General features: G+C 41.6%; 1 protein-coding gene across 1 annotated transcript; it reads right to left on the bottom strand.

Annotated features, from left to right (window-relative positions):
* Positions 1–18795: 18795 nt before the first annotated feature.
* LOC138911553 (uncharacterized) lies at positions 18796–19959 on the bottom strand. Its single transcript, XM_070210908.1, has 2 exons — positions 19429–19959; positions 18796–19234 (listed from the first exon to the last, which is right to left on the bottom strand). The coding sequence occupies exons 1-2, from the start codon at positions 19594–19596 to the stop codon at positions 18818–18820; spliced, it is 585 nt and encodes a 194-aa protein (XP_070067009.1). The 5' UTR covers positions 19597–19959; the 3' UTR covers positions 18796–18817.
* Between the last annotated feature and the right edge of the window lie 975 nt (positions 19960–20934).

The following is a 20934-nucleotide window of genomic DNA, read 5'->3' as shown; positions in this document are numbered from 1 at the left end:
TAGATGTCAAAAATGCCAAATGTCTAAAACAAAGACGCACACAAAAACTCCTCTGACTCTCACAGAAACTCCTGTGAATGCTTTCGATATAGTGATAGTGGATACAGTTGGTCCGCTACCCAAATCGGAAAATGGTAATGAATACATAGTCACATTAATATGCGACCTTACAAAATATTTAGTAGCCATTCCAATAAAAAGCAAAAGAGCAAATAATGTCGCAAAAGCTATATTCGAAAATTTCATACTCAAGTTTGGTCCAATGAAGACGTTCATCTCGGACATGGGAACAGAGTATAAAAACCAGATTTTAACTGATTTATGCAAGTATTTGAAGATCAAGAATCTCACCTCTACTGCATATCACCATCAAACATTAGGGACAAAAGAACGAAGTCATCGAACTTTTAATGAATACATTCGTTCATACATCTCTGAAGACAAATCTGATTGGGATGTCTGGGTTCAATATTTCACTTATTGCTTCAACACGACACCATCAGCAACGCATGAGTATTGTCCATACAAACTAGTATTTGGCAGACACTTGAAACAGTTCATAGATTTAAACAAAACTAATTACATATATCCTATTTATAATTTAAATGACTATTCTAAGGAAATAAAGTTTAGATTAGAAATAGCATACAAAAGAGCTAGAATTATGTTAGAAAAAGCCAAGGCTTATAGGAAATTAGCATATGACGAAAAATCTAAAAACTTTGAATTAAAAGTAGGAGATAAAGTACTTATAAGAAACGAAATTAGACCCAGTATATTTAGGACTATATATAGTAGAGAAAATAGAAGATAATGACAACATTTTTATTAAAGATAGTAAAGATAAAAAAAAGCTCATAAGAATAGATTAAAAATTATTAATTCTTAATAATCCAAAATTCTGTTTATGAATTCGAACTCCAAAAGAAAACAAAATAAAAATATATGACGGCCTGATCAACCGAATGAAAAAAAAAATTTTTTTTTACAAATAAACGAATTATAAATTTTTATAGCTTAAATAATTTTGTATATTTATACTCCAACATTTAAAATTTTTTATTATATAACAAAAAAAATTTCACATTTTTTACGAAAAATAAAGAAAACGTCAATAATTAGTTCATTTAATAACTACACATTCATAATGTTACGTTATTTTTCTAAAAAGGGAGGTGTAGTGCGTATATGCCCTTACAGAATACCCCATATTTAAATATAAAGTATGCATCACTTTGTTGCATACAATAACAATAATATGGTAAACGAGCCCAGAGCCACATTATGTATTGGCTCGGTCTCATATTACGCAGCGCAGTTAACTAGCTTCACTAGCTGACCGTTTATGCTTATGCTGCATATCCCACGCTCCGTCTGAGCGCATTCCGTGAGCAATATATATGCTCACTAATACAGGCATATGCGAGCTACTCACTCTCCCTCTCTTTGTAGCTGTTAACGAATAACAGCATAAGTATATATGTATATCCATAGGCTAAGCGAACATTATAAAAACTGAATAAATTCATTCTGAACAAAGATACTAAACTACTGGCCTTTTTTCATTGACAATAAGTGCTCTTTTTAGTGCTCCGTTCTTGATAGGATGTTGCATATATATGAAAAGCATGGTACAACTAGTAAATGCCGAGTTTGGTCAAGATATCTTGACCGTTTTTTTTTTTTAAATATTAATTTTCGACTGATCGATCTTATGGCAGCTTAATGATATAGAAGTCCTATCCTGATATGATTTTGCACATATATGAGGAGCAAAGTAAAACTAATAAATGCCGAGTATGGTCAATATATCGTAAAAAACAAAAAAATGTACCATACAACAACTTAACTTTCGACCGATTCGTTCCTGTGGGAGCTTTATTATTAAGTGCTTCGATCTTAATACGATTATGTATATATATTGGGAGCATAGTAAAATGAATTAGTGCCGGGTTTGGTCAAGATATCTTGATAAACAAAAATGTTTTTATAACAGCTTAATTTTCGACCGATCGACTTTATGGCAGCTATATGATATAGAAATGCGATCCTGATAGTATTTTGCCGACATTTGAGGAGCATAGTAAAACCTATGAATGCCAAGATTGCTCAAGATATGATTATAAAGAATAATGTTTTTCATACAACAACTTAACTTTCGACCGATCGTTGCTACGGAAGATAAATAATATAGTAGTCCGATCTGAATAGGATTTTGCATATATATAAGCAGCATTGTAAAACTAATAAATGCCGAATTTGGTCAAGATATCTTTATAAACAAAAATGTTTTTTTTTATAAAATACTAATTTTAGCCCGATCGATTTTCTATATCGCTGTCGCTGTTTTAATGGCTTGTCGTCTTTTAGCCGGATCCTGTGCTCCGCGATATGTGAGACTCCCTGCAGACCCTCAAAGAGTGCCAGTTCCGACTCCAGGAACTCCCTTAGTTCCGGATCCAGATCCGCTGGTCACTCAGCCTCTTCGGTGCTAGGCTCGCTCCGCGTCTCGCCTCCTCCGGGCGCCACTCCAACCTCTGGCAGTCGCTCCTGATCACCTGTGTCCGCATGGGGTCTAGCCATTGCTCCTAGTCCCTCCGTTATCTGGCACCTTTCCGTACCACCTTCATGACCAGCGTAGACCTGTCCCTGAAAGTCTGCTCGCCGCCTTTTGGACTCTTTAAGCGTTTGGTCCAATCCTGCGTGAAACCCGTTCGACGTTCCCTTCTTCGTTCCTTTGCCCATCAGTTGCCGGGCAGGTGCTCTCCTTTCCTGACCAGGGAGGCCTTCCTTCGGTTCCTTCTTTGCCTCTTTTGCCGTCGGTTCCCGAACAGGCATTCCCGCTACTTGGTGCGAGAGGCCTTCTTTCGGCTCTTCCTTAGTTCCCGGCCCCGCGGCCGGAGACGGCTCCGCCTCTAGGACCAGCTCCGCCCTGCCGCAGCGTATCGTAATGCCCATTGCTCCCAAAAAGTCCATCCCCGGGATGACTTGGTCCAGCATAGCGAGCATGATAAGCATTAACATGCTGACTGTCTTCCCCGCTAGGCCGACGTCTATCCTCAAGGCCTTCCCTACTTCGAGCGTGACCCATCTGCCAGACGAATGCGCGCCTGTACGTTCTCCACTCTCCCCCGAATCGCCCACTTACGTACGCAGTCTTCACTCATGAATCTGCGAGTGGCCCCTGTGTCGATGTTAGCAGGACTCGCCCGCCCGCCAATCTCCACCATGGCGACGATCCGGCCACCCTCCACCTTAAGCGGGTATACTACTATCGGGTCCCGTTGTCCGTTTCCCGCCTGCGTGCGGCGACAACAATCCTAGCTACTTCTGCCCCGGTGTCCACATACCCAACAAAACACAACGGGCGCATTGGGACACTCCCTGGCAAAGTGCCCCTCCTGTGCGCATCTGCGACATGCTCGTCACGCTTCCGACCTCTTGGTTCATCATTCGGTGGGCCACTTCCACAGGGGCCGTTGCCGGTGGGGCGGAGGCTGGTCTATCCACAACGATCGCTCCGGATCCGATGGGAGTAGACCGGAATCGATTAAGGTGTCCCCCCGGGGGCTGTACCGTCCTTTCCCACTCCGCGCTACTTGAGCTCGCGACCATCTGACTCCCTGCCCTGCATCCGGAGTATTCCGCTCGCTGTCTCATCACCATTTCGTACTCCACTGCCAGCTGGGTCAGCTGTGCCAGCATGGAGAAATCTTGCCGACGCACGTAGAGTTTGTTTGTGGCCTACCCACGGGTTTTAGCAATCACCTCTGAGTTTTTAATTTTTTTTTTTTTGGTTACTCCACCACAAAAATAAAACAAAAATTTCACTGATTATTATTGTTGTTATTTTCAGGGTTCTGTTTCTTCATAGATATATTTTTTTCGCCGATGTTTATATTTTTATATATGCTTTATTATTATTATTATTACTATTATTTGTTTTTCTCTTTTCGTCACGTCACGTCAAGAAAATAAAACAAAATGAGTCACTTTAGGGTTCCTTAACTTTGACTTCTCACTTAGTTCACTTAGTTTTTGTTCGGTTGTAAGCACTCCCGTTCTCTTTGCCTGCGTTGGCTGTACTAACTAGTGGGCAGTAGCCTCGCTCCAGCTACACTAACGGGCCTGGGCCACGCACCAGCTACACTATCGGGCCTCGGCCTTGCACCAACTACACTAGCGGGCCTTGGCCTCGCATAGCAGTCTACAGCCTCGTGCCTCCTGCACTGTCGGGCCTTTGCCTCGCACCAACTACACTAGCCCTCTAGGTTAAGGTGAACCTCGGATATTTCCGATGTTTAGCACTTTCTCTTCATCTACTTCTAGTCGCCCTACATGTTTTTTTATATAAACTTAATTTTCGACCGATCGACTTTATGGCAGCTATATGGTATAGAAGTCCGATCCTGATAGAATTTTGCACACACTTGAGGACCATAGTAAAACTTATATATGCCAAGTTTGCTCAAGATATGTTGATAAGGAATAATATTTTTCATACAACAATATATATATAAACAAAATAGTAGTCCGATTTGAATAGGATTTTGCATTTACATGAGGAGCATTGTAAAACTAATAAATGCCGAGTTTGGTCAAGAGACCTTGATAAACAAAAATGGTTTTTATAACAACTTAATATTCGACCGATCTATGCTATCTGATATAGAAGACCGATCTTGATAGTTTGCTCAAGACATCTTGATAAACGAAAATGTTTTCTTATAAAATCTTAATTTTCGATAGATCGATTATGTGGCAGCTATATGATATAGAAGTCAAAGCCTGATAGGAATTTGCACATATATGAGGAGCAAAGTAAACCTAATAAATGCCGAGTATGGTCAAAATATCGTGAAAAACAAAAAAATTTACCATACAACAACCTAACTTTCGACCGATCGTTCCTGTAGGAGCTTTATCATAAGGTGCTTCGATATTTATAGTGTTTGGTCAAATGACCGGTAGAAATAACAGCGACGGCTGCGTGCCGTAACAGCAGGAGACAGTAAACATAATTACAGCTTAAGAGCAAATGATGTTTGCTCTTTGTAAGTTGCTGCCTACTTTCTGCATCGGCCCTTTGCCTCCTACATTGACGGCCGCCGTCCATCGTTCTGAGCGGAGCTCAATTTCGTTCGTTTTGGCATTTGCAAATAGTTTAGTTTTTCGTTTGATCGCAAGCAAGGCACAACTATTTCGAGTTGACTGCCGAGCAATATTATAACATTTCGTAAATAATAATAAGTGCCCTGTGCGGTAAATAAATACATTCAAAACAAAATATAAAGCTTCGCAGTTGGCAAAGAGGCTTGCAACTACTTTTTTCCTTTATTACTTTTTCGTTTCCCTTCTGTTCGAAATTTGTTTTATAATTTCATTTTATAAGTTTGTTCATGCCAGTTCATTGCTAGTCTCAACTCAGCATTGACTGAGCCTCACTCAGTGTGAGAGAGTCACTCAGTGACACAGACTCACTCATTGAGAGAGATTCACTCACTAATACGATCCCAAATGCGCTCAGCACTCTCCTTGTGGTCTCATTTTCACCTCCATAACTACAACCATCAAAGATATGTAAAAACACTTAATATTCTGAGTTTGTTACATGCAGCCGAATTTTTCTAATAAAGGTTAATACAAAAAAAAACCACTGGTTAACTTCACTAACCTGAGGATTATTTATCTGACGCCACCCCCACAAACATTGGTCCTTTGAACCGGATTTATATAAACCGTTCGCCCCTACACAAGGCTTTTTGGCAAAGATAAGTAAATACAAGATTTCTTTTCCATATATATATTCGGCAATATCCGCCATATTTTTTCTGCCATACTTTTTTACTGATTGAAATGATTGGCAATTTTCTGAATATATATACATACATATATATAAATTATCCGATCAAAACTAAAAACAGTTTAGTTAAATTTTGTGCTAGTTACTTCCAACTACAAAAGAAATACACTTCAACATGTCTTGTGTGTACATACGTACGCACTCGTGCAGTTTCCAAACTATAAAAAAAAATTAATTACGTGTCCGCGTTTCCTTCACAATATTGTTTCCTAATTAATATTGTTAATTCATGTTCTTGGTCCGACACACAAACATACACCAGGGTCACCTTACATATATTACATATATTCAATCCAAATATATGTATATGTCCAAATGCATTTTGAATAGACACTATATTTAACATTATTATTTAATAAACATAAACACAAACTCCAATTCAGTTTCTTAACTATAATTTATTGCACCTTGTATTACTTAATAAAATTAAACACAACTTCCAATTCAGTTTCTTAATTTATAATTTTGCATAGTGCAAACGAATATATTTGTGCAACCACAAGGTACATACATCCGATAAATAAATTCACAAATCATATGTACTATGTATGTCCACATATAATATTTTTAAGTGCACAATCCAATATTCAATCAAATAAATAACACAGCAATATTATAATAATAAATTGCAATTGCAACCGGCATATGTGCGTATATACATACATACACACACACACACGTAAAAACCAACAGCTGCCGAACTGCATTTCTGCTTACATGTTTGTAAGCAATTCCACACAGTCAAATATATTTATTGTTGTTCCTAGACGCACAAGTAAAAACGCGACAATTATAATTAATATAACAATATAACTATTTAATTATTGTAAGTGAACAAAAACACTACACATCAACTCAAAGCTCCACATTTATCAGCGGTGTGTACTCAGCCACAATCCTGGGTATTTTATTAGTACCACAAAAGTTAAAAATAATTTATACGTTACCGTATTCGAAGAATAATATAATAATAAAATCGAAAACGAGCATCGAAATTCTTTATTATTATTTCCCTTGTTTAATAAATAATCGTATTTTTTTAAGTTACCAAATCAAATAAAATCATTAATTAAATTAATCAAATCAAATAAATTTTGATTTTAACCACAATTATTAAAATCTTCCGCAATCTCAATCGAATTATAAACTCGATTATTTACCTGTTTCGGCATTCCAGTGTTTCTTTGTTTCAAGCATCGCAACCTCTACTACTAGAAGCGAGCACCTTTGTTTTCCTACCTAATCGCTTCTGACTAGTATGCCAACTGGCAAAGGAGAAGAAACAAAGCATCACCTAGCAGTTCCGTCCGCAAGCACCTCCAGAACTTCTCCGTCTCCAACAGCAGCCCTTAGAGTCGAAAAGGAAACATCGTCCCGGACTAAAATCATCATCATCCGCGTCCATGCCAAGGGGAATTGTTAAGGCACCTCTTAGTTCGTGGCTAAATCCCCTGATAAAAATCAGTCGCCCGCGTTCAAAACTAAAAGCGAAGCATTCCTGACCACTGCAGTCGGACGCACTAAGGCAACCATTATAACAAGATCTATTCCGATTTCCACGCGAGCTAATACCAAAACGGCTCAAAATATGACAGACGCGGCCTTAATCAAGCTTATTGCTGTCACTGATCGGCTAAGTCAGTTTGACGCAAAAATAAACACTCCTGGTGGCTCTAAACGTGCCAGGTCCGTCGGGACCAAGCGTCTTGAGAACCGAAGAACCAAGATTCTTTTCAACCTGCAACCAATCTCCCAAGAGTCTGGAACGCCAATTAAGGAACTTCAGAGCACCATTCATGTTTGTTTAACAGCTCTGGAGTTATCCGAAATCAGCATAGAAAACATCTCATCTTAGATTGAGATGCACGCCTTTCTCTTAGAACGCTATCGCACTCTAGAAGCGATAGAAGAACCTAAGCCAAGCAATACTGCGGCTTGCAAATTGTGCTCCAGGGAGCAACACTCTATCCGTCTGAGCCCACGATTACTCAAAATACCCGTCAGCGAACGGGCAACTTACATCAAACAGCAAAAACTATGTTTGAACTGTTTTGCTAGGGGTCATCAGTTAAGGGATTGCTCAAGTGTTTTACGTGCAAGGGTCGACACAATACGCTCTTGCATCGTAGTGACACTTCACAATTGGGGCCTACGGTAGTCTCGATGCCAGAAGCAACAGCTCCCTCTAATCAATCTATACAGTGCACTCTATCCCAACAAACGAATGTTCACAATTATGTTGCAATTAACACGCACGGTGTTCTCCTAAGCACGGCTGTTATATATGTTCGCCGTTTAGGTGTAATTATACAGCTCGTGGACTGAATGACTTGGAATCTGCCGTACAAATCCGTACAGACATAAGTATCGGGATTAAATCAAGTTGTTGCAGCCCAGCCTCGCAAGCTCTTCCATTTTATATTATTATTTTATTATTTTATATATTATTCATATTGGCTCTCCTTCAAAGCCTTGTATCCAAATCGAGGCATCAGCCTACGTCCTACCACATTTGGCAGGGAATCTACCATCATGTTCGATCCCCCAAAGTTTATTGACCCTGGTTTCCACAAGAGTTCGCAGATAGATGTGCTGATTGGCGCTGATCCTACCGTCCATACTAACAGGCGGCTCCCATCCTAATATATGGGGCACGTTGCTGGGCCAGAAAACTATTTTCGGCTGGATTTTAACAGGCCCGGTTTCAAAGACCGCATCCGCCACAATCTCGTCATTCTCGACTCGAATCTCTGTCTCTCAAGAAGAGCAGTTAGACGGCATTCTGACAAAATTTTGGTAGGTGGAGAACATTCCAGTCAAACTGGTAAAGAGCTCCGACTCTTTCTGTGAGAGTAATTTTATCCGAACAACAACAAGGAACGAGAATGGCAGATATGTAGTCACCCTACCTTTCCAAGAACCTAATCATATAGACATAGGACATTCAAGATTTATCGCACTAGCTCAGTTTCTAAAGAGCGAGAATCGTTTAAAAGAAACCCTTCTTTGAAAGAGCAGTACGACTCCGTGATTCGGGAGAACTTCGACTTGGGACATATGACACAAGTCTCTCCAAACAGCAACCGCAATAATTTTTACTTGCCGCATCACGCTGTTTTTAAACCCGACAGCACCACAACAACGGTTCGCGTTGTGTTTAACGCCTCCAGCCCGTCTTCCAATGGCAAAAGTCTAAATGATATCCTACACACGTGACCAGTACTCCAGTCCGATCTGACGATTCAGATACTAAAGTGGCGCTTCTACCGCTACGTTTTCAATGCCGATCTAACTAAGATGTATCGGGAAATCCAGGTCGATCCAAAAAATACGCCCTACCAACGAATACTATTTCGCCATGAGAACGAAGAACTTTGCGACTTCGAACTCAATACAGTTCCCTTTGGGGTAAACTGGGCCCCATACCTCGCAATCCATCAACTTGCTCGTGATATACGAGAACAATGTCCTATCGCATCCGATATAATAGAAAATTATATGTATGTCGATGATGTTCTATCAGGGGCACACACGAAGCAACAAGCAATTTTAGCCATTGCAGAACTCCGCTAGGCACTCGACAGAGCCGGGTTCCTTCTGAGAAAGTGGACATCCAACACAAAGGAAGTGTTAAAAGGAATAGCAAGGGACTACTTACGAAGAGGCCTGCGTCGCTAAAACGCAAGACATTCGATGGCAGGCCACAACAGACCAGTTTTACTTTGCTCCGTCCAAAATGGTATCTCAGCCTTCACTCACTAAATATGAGGTACTATCACAGATTGCGAAATTGTTCGATCCTGCTGGATGGCTAGCACCTGTGATAGTTCGAGCAAAAATTTTCATGCAAGACCTGGCTCCAAGAGCTGGGGTGGGATGATTCCCGTGACACTTCCCGAGTCCAGCTGGCTTGCCCAGGCACAGCTGATAAGGTCTGCGTAGTGGACGTGCTTACCGCTTGTTGGATCAAAAGCGTTTTTTGACCTTTTAAGAATCTTATCTCAAGTGGGCGTGTGTGGATGGTATGAAGTTTTAATAAAGGTTTTACAAATTGATGAGCAACACGACTGACTTCTATGATGATGCTTACAGAACTAATTTCTTAACATAAATTAAGATTAAAGGGACCGAGCAATTACAGAGTTCGAAAGAGAGCGAGGCTTCGTACATGTGTATGAGTGCTTATGACATTCAAATAGAAGAGAATTAGCATAATCTTAACATAATCTGCTTTGACATTGCTATTGATACCCTGACTAATGTATATATTAGCTATATGACCGAGCATCCCGGCCGCCTTGATAGAATTATCTTTCAAGAGACAGGTAGAACAGCCAGCTAATGTACTGGTCAGCAACAGAGTCCAGTGGCAGTGCGAATATATGCGACACGGACCCGGTCATCTTTGCCACTCACAACAGACTCAACACGCCCTAATTTCCAGTGTAATGGCGGTGTGTTGTCCTCATGTATGATGACCATAGAGTCAACTGTGAGATTTGGGGAAGCTGAAGTCCATTTTGTCCTGGCTCGAAGCTCGTTCGCATACTCCGCAGACCAACGACGCCAGAATTGCTGTTTAACAGCTGTGATCTGCTCGTAACGATCCAAGTTGGAGATGTTGTTGGTGATAATCTCACGCTCGGGTAAAGCGCGCGGTGCATCTCCATTTAGAAAGTATCCTGCAGTGAGAGCCCTGAAATCGTTGGGATCAGAATACAGCGGGCGAGAGTTGAGTACTGCTTCTATCTCAACGACTGCGGTGTTCAGTTCCTCATAGGTGAACCGGGTGTAAGCGAGGGTACGCACCAGCAGACTCTTTGCGCTCTTGACAGCGGCCTCCCAAAGACCGCCAAAGTGTGGAGCCCTAGGTAGAATGAAATGAAAGGCTGTCTCTTCAGAGGAACAATATGATAGGACAGCATCTTGAGTGCTAGTGTTGAACATGAACTTCTTTAACTCGAGTAGCTTGTTGGATGCTCCGACAAAATTTGTAGCGTTGTCACAATAGATGTGCGATACTGGTCCACGACGGGCAACCATGCGTTTCAACGATTCCAAAAACTTATTCGTTGAAAGATCTGATAACGATTTCAATGTGAACAGCCTTTACGGCCATGCAGACATATATGGCGATATAGGATTTTGTGGGACCCTTGCCACGTATTCGAAGATAGGTGTTCACTGGACCGCAGAAGTCGACTCCAACGTGGCGAAATGGCTTGTCTGTGCATAAACGCTCAGGTGGTAGGGAACCCATGACTTGACGAAGTAGAACTGGACCATATCTGACACAGTGTACACAAGAACGAACAATGCTGCGTGTTAAAGCTCTTGCGTTTATGACCCAGAATTGAAGCCGCAGCAGTCCAACTAATGCCTTTGGTCCTGCATGGTAATTGCGCAAGTGAAGATGCCGAACATAATTGTAGACAAATTGAGATTCCTTGGGAACAAGTAAAAGATGCCTTTGACGAGCTGAACCTGGACATTGCCATACGAGTCCGCGAAACGTACATATATGCAACAGCCGTAAGCACGTTTGCTGTGAGCTCAGCTTGCAAGCAATTACGGGGTACTGAAATCGACGACAATTCCTTGAGAGACATTACGCAGCTTCTCCATGCTTTCAAATGCTATCATTCACCTCAAATAGTAGCACATCACGACGTTGATCCCAAGCTACGCCAAGTGCGCTAGTGACAGCGTTTTCATCCAAATTTAAATCCGTTACCGATTCGTCGTTCCTGACGGCGGGATGATTGGAGTGCCACTTAACCAATGGGAAGTGTCCTCGGCGAAGTATCTCGGTGACCTCGTGTTTGATGTTCTGCAACTCGATGAGCTCGTTTGCTCCGCTTAGCAGATCATCAACATAAAACGATGATTTTACAATGGATGCGCCAATGGGAAACTCGTTCACATGAAGATCTGCCAGATATTGGAAACTGCGAACTGCTAAGTATGGGGCCGAGGCCGTTCCACACGTCACAGTATTTAGCTCAAAGGTCTGCAAATCAGCATCAGGGGATGCTCTCCAAAATATATATTGAAATTACCGATCCACTGGGCTGACTAAAACTTGTCTATACATATTCGTAATGTCCGCTGTGATGGCGTAACGAAGGAGACGTATATACAGATCTTCTTGGAGTGTTGGGCCAACGAGAAGCAAATCATTCAATGAATGCTGGCACGATGAAGTGCACGAGGCGTCAAACACGACTCGTAACTTCATTGATGCACTGCTGGGCTTAAAAACACAATGGTGAGGTATATAAAAGTGTGGCTCGTCACTAAAGTCATTTTTATTTTTTTATTTATTTATTTATTTATTTATTTATTAATGGTCGACAAAACGAGTGTCTTCCTCATTATTCAAAAGATTGTACAATATAATTATATGCTTAAAGCCTAGTTAAAGGATACAATTTTCTAAATAGCATCACCGACCGATGGAGGTGTTTTATTTGGAAGTCCGGCCAGCTGTGCCCCTTTTCACAGCTAATTTTGTCAGTGACGCTATTAGAGCCTACGCAGAAGGTTGTAAGTAGGAAAAAAGTTATCTCAAGTGAAATTAAAAATAATCTTAATTTGCTATATTAATAAAGAAAATACATTAAATAGGAAAAAAGAAAGTAAGAAAATTGTTAATAAAGTAAAGCAATGTCAGTTAGATAAAGAGTGTTAAGTGGATAGGACAAAGTAAAACGAAGGTATCCTGAAAGCAACGATTTCATTAGGGGTAGAGACAGTTCAACTTATGTAGAAGGACAACACCGAGAGTTGTCCTACGGTTAATTACCTTTGCAGTAGCAAGAATTATTTCTCCGCCTGGCGATTGATTCATATGCGAGTCCGTTGCACAAGGAGTCGTTGTTGAGGATATTTGCGCTATGGATGATGGCGATGTAGACGATAATGATGGCGGTTGACCAAAATGCAGAAACGTGTGATGGCGATGCTTGCAGCTTCGACAACGATTGTTAGACGGACACTGAGCCATCGGATGTCCTAATTGAAGGCAATTAATGCAAAGACCAGCATTTTTTACGACTCTGTACTTGAGAGTTTTGGACTCATGTCTTGAAACTGAGAACATTGCACAATTTTATGGTCGGAGCTGGAACAAACAATGCATGTTGGATTAGTAATAACAAATGATAATCCCTTGCTAGGCTTGTACACATGTTTTTGTTTCGAAGAATCAGCCATTCGATACGATGCAATGCGGCTTGATTGCAGAAACTGACAATGACGTTCCAAAATAGTTGTGCAGTGAGCCAATTTGGCAATGTTACATTCCACTTGTTACGAGTTTGCTGGTCACATTTTCCGATGACTATGAATATCAACAGGGCTTGGGCAATCCGGTACCCAATGACGATAATGATGAATACAGGGCTGACGCATTGTCCAGCAGACTGCGCAGCTGATTTCCGTCCGGTTTGTCGACTGGCTGTAGATTGAATAGTGATTCTATTGTGTCTAAAAATGTAAGTGTAGGATTGTCATAACGTTCACTTAAACGAGCAAGAGCTTTGGGATAATTTTCCTGAGTCACTTGGAATGCCTTTACTGCCTGTAGGGCAGGGCCCTTCAAGCAATTCGGCAGATAATTAAACTTTTCAATGTTCGAAAGAGAGTACTCACGACCGATAATCTGATTGAATGATGTAATGCAGTTTTTAAACGCTGCTCGTTTCCCATCAAATACTGGCGGAGCCAATCGAGGAAGGCTCGATGGCGGCGAAGAGCGAATTGGAGCAGCGTTAGAAAATGAGGTGCTGTGCAGTACATCATCCACCTCTGCACGTCCATTGTCCTGAGGATCTTCCAATTAAATTTCAGATTGTACTTTCAAAACCTCCGTAATGTATATCTCCAACATGTCCAAGCGTAATTGTAGCTCACCGTGTGATAATCTTTTTTCACTGCCATCAACCTCAGTAGACACTATTACAACATCCTCTAAGTGTGCGATATTGCGTTTTATGCTCGTTCGCTTACGTAAGTTTGCTTCAAGAGTTGAGATTATGTATCGAGAATGTTGTGACCGAGCGACAGTTTTGATACTGCCAAATTTTCACAGCTTAACTTTGACCTGATAATGTCACTCTCACCAATCTGAGCGAGCGAGAGTTCAAATGCTCCCACTGTTAACAGAACATCTAAGACGAAAATGTTGCGCTCACCGATGTGAGGGTCGCTTGCAGTGATGAAGCAAAATGCAGAGAACAAGCAGAGGCAGCGAGCTTCCAGCGACGAAGCAACGGTAACGAGAATGCAGCAGCAAAGCGAAGGTAGCGAGTTTCGAGCGACGAAGCTACGGCAACGAGAAAGGAGATGTGAGGCAAAGGCAATGAGCAATCAACCTCAGAGCGTATCCAGCGCGAAGTAACGACTACAAGAATGCAGTAGCGAAGCCAAGGTAGCGAGTTTCCAGCGACGAAGCAACGGCAACAAGAAAGAAGAGCTGGCCAAATGTTGCTGTCGATGCTGTATTTTGCAAGAAGTTCGTTGTGCGGCAACGATATGCCGTCAATTTCCACACACTAGCCCCACGTTGGGCGTCAAAATGTTGGATCAAAAGCGTTTTTTAGACCTTTTAAGAATCTTATCTCAAGTGGACGTGTGTGGATGGTATGCAGTTTTAATAAAGGTTTTACAAATTGATGAGCAACACGAATGACTTCTATGATGATGCTTACAGAACTGATTTCTTAACATAAATTAAGATTAAAGGGACCGAGCAATTACAGAGTTCGCAAGAGAGCGAGGCTTCGTACATGTGTATGTGTGCTTATGACATTCAAATAGAAGAGAATTAGCATAATCTTAACATAATCTGCTTTGACATTGCTATTGATACCCTGACTAATGTATATATGAGCTATATGACCGAACATGAATTATCTTTTTAGCGACAGGTAGAACAGCCAGCTAATGTACTGGCCAGCAACAGAGTCCAGTGGCAGTGCGAATATATGCGACACGGACCCGGTCATCTTTGCCACTCACAACAGACTCAACACGCCCTAATTTCCAGTGTAATGGCGGTGTGTTGTCCTCATGTATGATGACCATAGAGTCAACTGTGAGATTTGGGGAAGCTGAAGTCCATTTTGTCCTGGCTCGAAGCTCGTTCGCATACTCCGCAGACCTCCCAAAGACCGCCAAAGTGTGGAGCCCTAGGTAGAATGAAATGAAAGGCTGTCTCTTCAGAGGAACAATATGATAGGACAGCATCTTGAGTGCTAGTGTTGAACATGAACTTCTTTAACTCGAGTAGCTTGTTGGATGCTCCGACAAAATTTGTAGCGTTGTCACAATAAATGTGCGATACTGGTCCACGACGGGCAACCATGCGTTTCAACGATTCCAAAAACTTATTCGTTGAAAGATCTGATAACGATTTCAATGTGAACGGCCTTTACGGCCATGCAGACATATATGGCGATATAGGATTTTGTGGGACCCTTGCCACGTATTCGAAGATAGGTGTTCACTGGACCGCAGAAGTCGACTCCAACGTGGCGAAATGGCTTGTCTGTGCATAAACGCTCAGGTGGTAGGGAACCCATGACTTGACGAAGTAGAACTGGACCATATCTGACACAGTGTACACAAGAACGAACAATGCTGCGTGTTAAAGCTCTTGCGTTTATGACCCAGAATTGAAGCCGCAGCAGTCCAACTAATGCCTTTGGTCCTGCATGGTAATTGCGCAAGTGAAGATGCCGAACATAATTGTAGACAAATTGAGATTCCTTGGGAACAAGTAAAAGATGCCTTTGACGAGCTGAACCTGGACATTGCCATACGAGTCCGCGAAACGTACATATATGCAACAGCCGTAAGCACGTTTGCTGTGAGCTCAGCTTGCAAGCAATTACGGGGTACTGAAATCGACGACAATTCCTTGAGAGACATTACGCAGCTTCTCCATGCTTTCAAATGCTATCATTCACCTCAAATAGTAGCACATCACGACGTTGATCCCAAGCTACGCCAAGTGCGCTAGTGACAGCGTTTTCATCCAAATTTAAATCCGTTACCGATTCGTCGTTCCTGACGGCGGGATGATTGGAGTGCCACTTAACCAATGGGAAGTGTCCTCGGCGAAGAATCTCGGTGACCTCGTGTTTGATGTTCTGCAACTCGATGAGCTCGTTTGCTCCGCTTAGCAGATTATCAACATAAAACGATGATTTTACAATGGATGCGCCAATGGGAAACTCGTTCACATGAAGATCTGCCAGATATTGGAAACTGCGAACTGCTAAGTATGGGGCCGAGGCCGTTCCACACGTCACAGTATTTAGCTCAAAGGTCTGCAAATCAGCATCAGGAGATGCTCTCCAAAATATATATTGAAATTACCGATCCACTGGGCTGACTAAAACTTGTCTATACATATTCGTAATGTCCGCTGTGATGGCGTAACGAACCAATCCAAAACGAAGGAGACGTATATACAGATCTTCTTGGAGTGTTGGGCCAACGAGAAGCAAATCATTCAATGAATGCTGGCACGATGAAGTGCACGAGGCGTCAAACACGACTCGTAACTTCATTGATGCACTGCTGGGCTTAAAAACACAATGGTGAGGTATATAAAAGTGTGGCTCGTCACTAAAGTCATTTTTATTTTTTTATTTATTTATTTATTTATTTATTTATTTATTTATTTATTAATGGTCGACAAAACGAGTGTCTTCCTCATTATTCAAAAGATTGTACAATATAATTATATGCTTAAAGCCTAGTTAAAGGATACAATTTTCTAAATAGCATCACCGACCGATGGAGGTGTTTTATTTGGCAGTCCGGCCAGCTGTGCCCCTTTTCACAGCTAATTTTGTCAGTGACGCTATTAGAGCCTACGCAGAAGGTTGTATGTAGGAAAAAAGTTATCTCAAGTGAAATTAAAAATAATCTTAATTTGCTATATTAATAAAAAAAATACATTAAATAGGAAAAAAGAAAGTAAGAAAATTGTTAATAAAGTAAAGCAATGTAAGTTAGATAAAGAGTGTTAAGCGGATAGGACAAAGAGAAAAGTAATGGGAAATCACCGACACGGTGGGGGAAAATTTTTCAGCCTGTCCGGCTAGCTATGCCCCTGCTGGGAATGGTCAGCGACTTCCCGAAGGTATCCTGAAGACAACGATTTTATTAGGGGTAGAGACAGTTCGGTAGAGAAAACGTGATGCAAACTATTATAATTTTTACATAACACGCGAAAAGAATTGTGCATAGCGTAATCTGTTGTGCACGGAGGTAGTAATAAGGGGCGTTAATTTCTGGTTGGTCTAGCCGGAACAGAGAATTGAAGACGCCCTAGCAGAAAAGGAGAATCTATGTCGCCAATAATCAATTTATGTAGAAGGACAACACCGAGAATTGTCCTACGGTTGATTAACGACGGAAGGTTGAGAAGAAGCAGTCTGCTGGAGTAGGACGGCAACCGAAGATTAGTTCAATACGATCATGGCTGTTGATATACTGTGGAGACCAGATGCAAGAGCAGTATTCAAGGATAGGGCGAACAAGAGAGATGTACAGAAGTTTTGTTATAAAAGGATCGTTAAACTCTTTAGACCATCGTTTAATGAATCCAAGTACACCTTTTGCCTCATTAACAATGGTATCTATATGAAGATTGAAACAGAGTTTAGAATCAAAAATAACGCCTAGATCCTTAACTGTTAGTATACGTTGCAAAGGGATATTGTCGATTGTATAACTGACAAGATAAGGTGTAGTACGATTAAAAGTCATAAACATACACTTTGAACAATTTAGATGCAATTGATTGGCCGAACACCAAAGTTGCATATCGTTCAAATCGTCTTGTAGACGAGAATGATGTAGGGGGTTAGTGTATGATATGGTATAGTGTATCATATGGCCAAGATCCTCATATTCTTTCATGGTTATATATTGCGATTGAACAGTAGGCTGCTGACTCAGGCGCCTGCCGAGCGACAAAAAACGACGACGTGCAACATCGCTTGAATTGCCATGGCACATTGGATCTCCCTTATAAGGTAGACGCACAACAATCCTGCCGTTATTCATCTGTTTTGTCCTTGAATACATATCTTCACAGAGCCGTTGTTCTGGATTGATTGACTTTGGAGAATTTTCTGGAGCATCAATGCTCCACAGTAATTGAAGATTTTTGTCAATGGACTCCTCCACAGAAAGCAAGCACGTTGATGACTGCTTAGCTGACTGATGACGATACTTGCCAGACACAACCCATCCAAGCAACTTTTTCTAAAGGACTGGCAATTGCTTCCGAGCTTAATCTTTCCAACAGCCAGGCATTCGAAAAATGCCTTGGTACCGAGAAGGAGATCAATCCGACCTGACCTGTGGAAAGTTTCGTCCGCAAGTGGTGTATTCGCGGGCAACCTCCAATCTGAGGTGTCGATTTCCGAATCCGGCTGGTAGGCAATGTGAGACGTTATGCAGAACTGTTTGTTACTTCAAATGGTGACAAACGAGATAGAATTCCAGTAGTTGTACAGTTGTTAATTTTAGTCGAGGTCTCCTCTATGCTTCGGATTTCGAAATGATGCTTATCACGGCGTAGATGCACCCGTTGGGCGAATTGATTAGTTATGAAATTGACTTGGGAACATGAGTCAGGGAATGCTCTGCCTTGTTTATACGCCCCTGATGAATCTCGCACTAGTACCTTTGCAGTAGCAAGAATTATTTCTCCGCCTGGCGATTGATTCATATGCGAGTGCGTTGCACAAGGAGTCGTTGTTGAGGATATTTGCGCTATGGATGATGGCGATGTAGACGATAATGATGGCGGTTGACCAAAATGCAGAAACGTGTGATGGCGGTGCTTGCAGCTTCGACAACGATTGTTAGACGGACACTGAGCCATCGGATGTCCTAACTGAAGGCAATTAATGCAAAGACCAGCATTTTTTACGACTCTGTACTTGAGAGTTTTGGACTCATGTCTTGAAACTGAGAACATTGCACAATTTTATGGTCGGAGCTGGAACAAACAATGCATGTTGGATTAGTAATAACAAATGATAATCCCTTGCTAGGCTTGTACACATGTTTTTGTTTCGAAGAATCAGCCATTCGATACGATGCAATGCGGCTTGATTGCAGAAACTGACAATGACGTTCCAAAATAGTTGTGCAGTGAGCCCAATTTGGCAATGTTACATTCCACTTGTTACGAGTTTGCTGGTCACATTTTCCGATGACGATGAATATCAACAGGGCTTGGGCAATATCTGATCCGGTACCCAATGACGATAATGATGAATACAGGGCTGACGCATTGTCCAGCAGACTGCGCAGCTGATTTCCGTCCGGTTTGTCGACTGGCTGTAGATTGAATAGTGATTCTATTGTGTCTAAAAATGTAAGTGTAGGATTGTCATAACGTTCACTTAAACGAGCAAGAGCTTTGGGATAATTTTCCTGAGTCACTTGGAATGCCTTTACTGCCTGTAGGGCAGGGCCCTTCAAGCAATTCGGCAGATAATTAAACTTTTCAATGTTCGAAAGAGAGTACTCACGACCGATAATCTGATTGAATGATGTAATGCAGTTTTTAAACGCTGCTCGTTTCCCATCAAATACTGGCGGAGCCAATCGAGGAAGGCTCGATGGCGGCGAAGAGCGAATTGGAGCAGCGTTAGAAAATGAGGTGCTGTGCAGTACATCATCCACCTCTGCACGTCCATTGTCCTGAGGATCTTCCAATTAAATTTCAGATTGTACTTTCAAAACCTCCGTAATGTATATCTCCAACATGTCCAAGCGTAATTGTAGCTCACCGTGTGATAATCTTTTTTCACTGCCATCAACCTCAGTAGACACTATTACAACATCCTCTAAGTGTGCGATATTGCGTTTTATGTTCGTTCGCTTACGTAAGTTTGCTTCAAGAGTTGAGATTATGTATCGAGAATGTTGTGACCGAGCGACAGTTTTGATACTGCCAAATTTTCACAGCTTAACTTTGACCTGATAATGTCACTCTCACCAATCTGAGCGAGCGAGAGTTCAAATGCTCCCACTGTTAACAGAACATCTAAGACGAAAATGTTGCGGTCACCGATGTGAGGGTCGCTTGCAGTGATGAAGCAAAATGCAGTAAACAACCAGAGGCAGCGAGCTTCCAGCGATGAAGCAACGGTAACAAGAATGCAGCAGCAAAGCGAAGGTAGCGAGTTTCCAGCGACGCAGCTACGGCAACGAGAGAGGAGATGTGAGACAAAGGGAATGAGCAATCAAACTCAGAGCGTATCCAGCGCGAAGTAACGGCCACATGAACGCAGTAGCGAAGCGAAAGTAGCGAGTTTCAAGCGACGAAGCAACGGCAATAAGAAAGAAGAGCTGGCCAAATGTTGCTGTCGATGCTGTATTTTGCGAGAAGTTCGATAAAACCTTTTTCCAACGAGATGTTGTGCGACAACGATATGCCGTCAATTTCCACACACCAGCCCCACGTTGGGCTCCAAAATGTTAGATCAAAAGCGTTTTATTGACATTTTAAGAATCTTATCTCAAGTGGGCGTGTGGGGATGGTATGAAGTTTTAATAAAGGTTTTACAAATTAATGAGCAACACGACTGACTTCTATGATGATGCTTACAGAACTGATTTCTTAACATAAATTAAGATTGAAGGGACCGAGCAATTACAGAGTTCGAAAGAGAGCTAGGCTTCGTACATGTGTATGAGTGCTTATGACATTCAAATAGAAGAGAATTAGCGTAATCTTAACATAATCTGTTTTGACATTGCTATTGATATCCTGACTAATGTATATATGAGGTATATGACCGAACACCGTTTGTGGTCTCATCCGAAGGCCAATAGCCAAATTGGTCCTTCTTCCTCCTGAGGCAAATAACACCACCGACTAATCCTTAAAAGCAACTAATCCCACTTTCAAAACCAAAAAATCACATAATAACACCTCTCCTATATCTTATTCTCCAGCTCACTTCTCTGTAGAGAACCAGCATGGCTCCGTCAACGAAGGCGTCAAATCAACGCCAAGCAGGGGACTCCTT

Source organism: Drosophila virilis, unplaced genomic scaffold (genome assembly GCF_030788295.1).
Source record: "Drosophila virilis strain 15010-1051.87 unplaced genomic scaffold, Dvir_AGI_RSII-ME tig00001568, whole genome shotgun sequence".
Taxonomy (NCBI): Eukaryota; Metazoa; Arthropoda; class Insecta; order Diptera; family Drosophilidae; genus Drosophila; species Drosophila virilis.
Note: the sequence above shows the minus strand (reverse complement) of the source record. Positions and strands in the feature narration are given on the sequence as shown.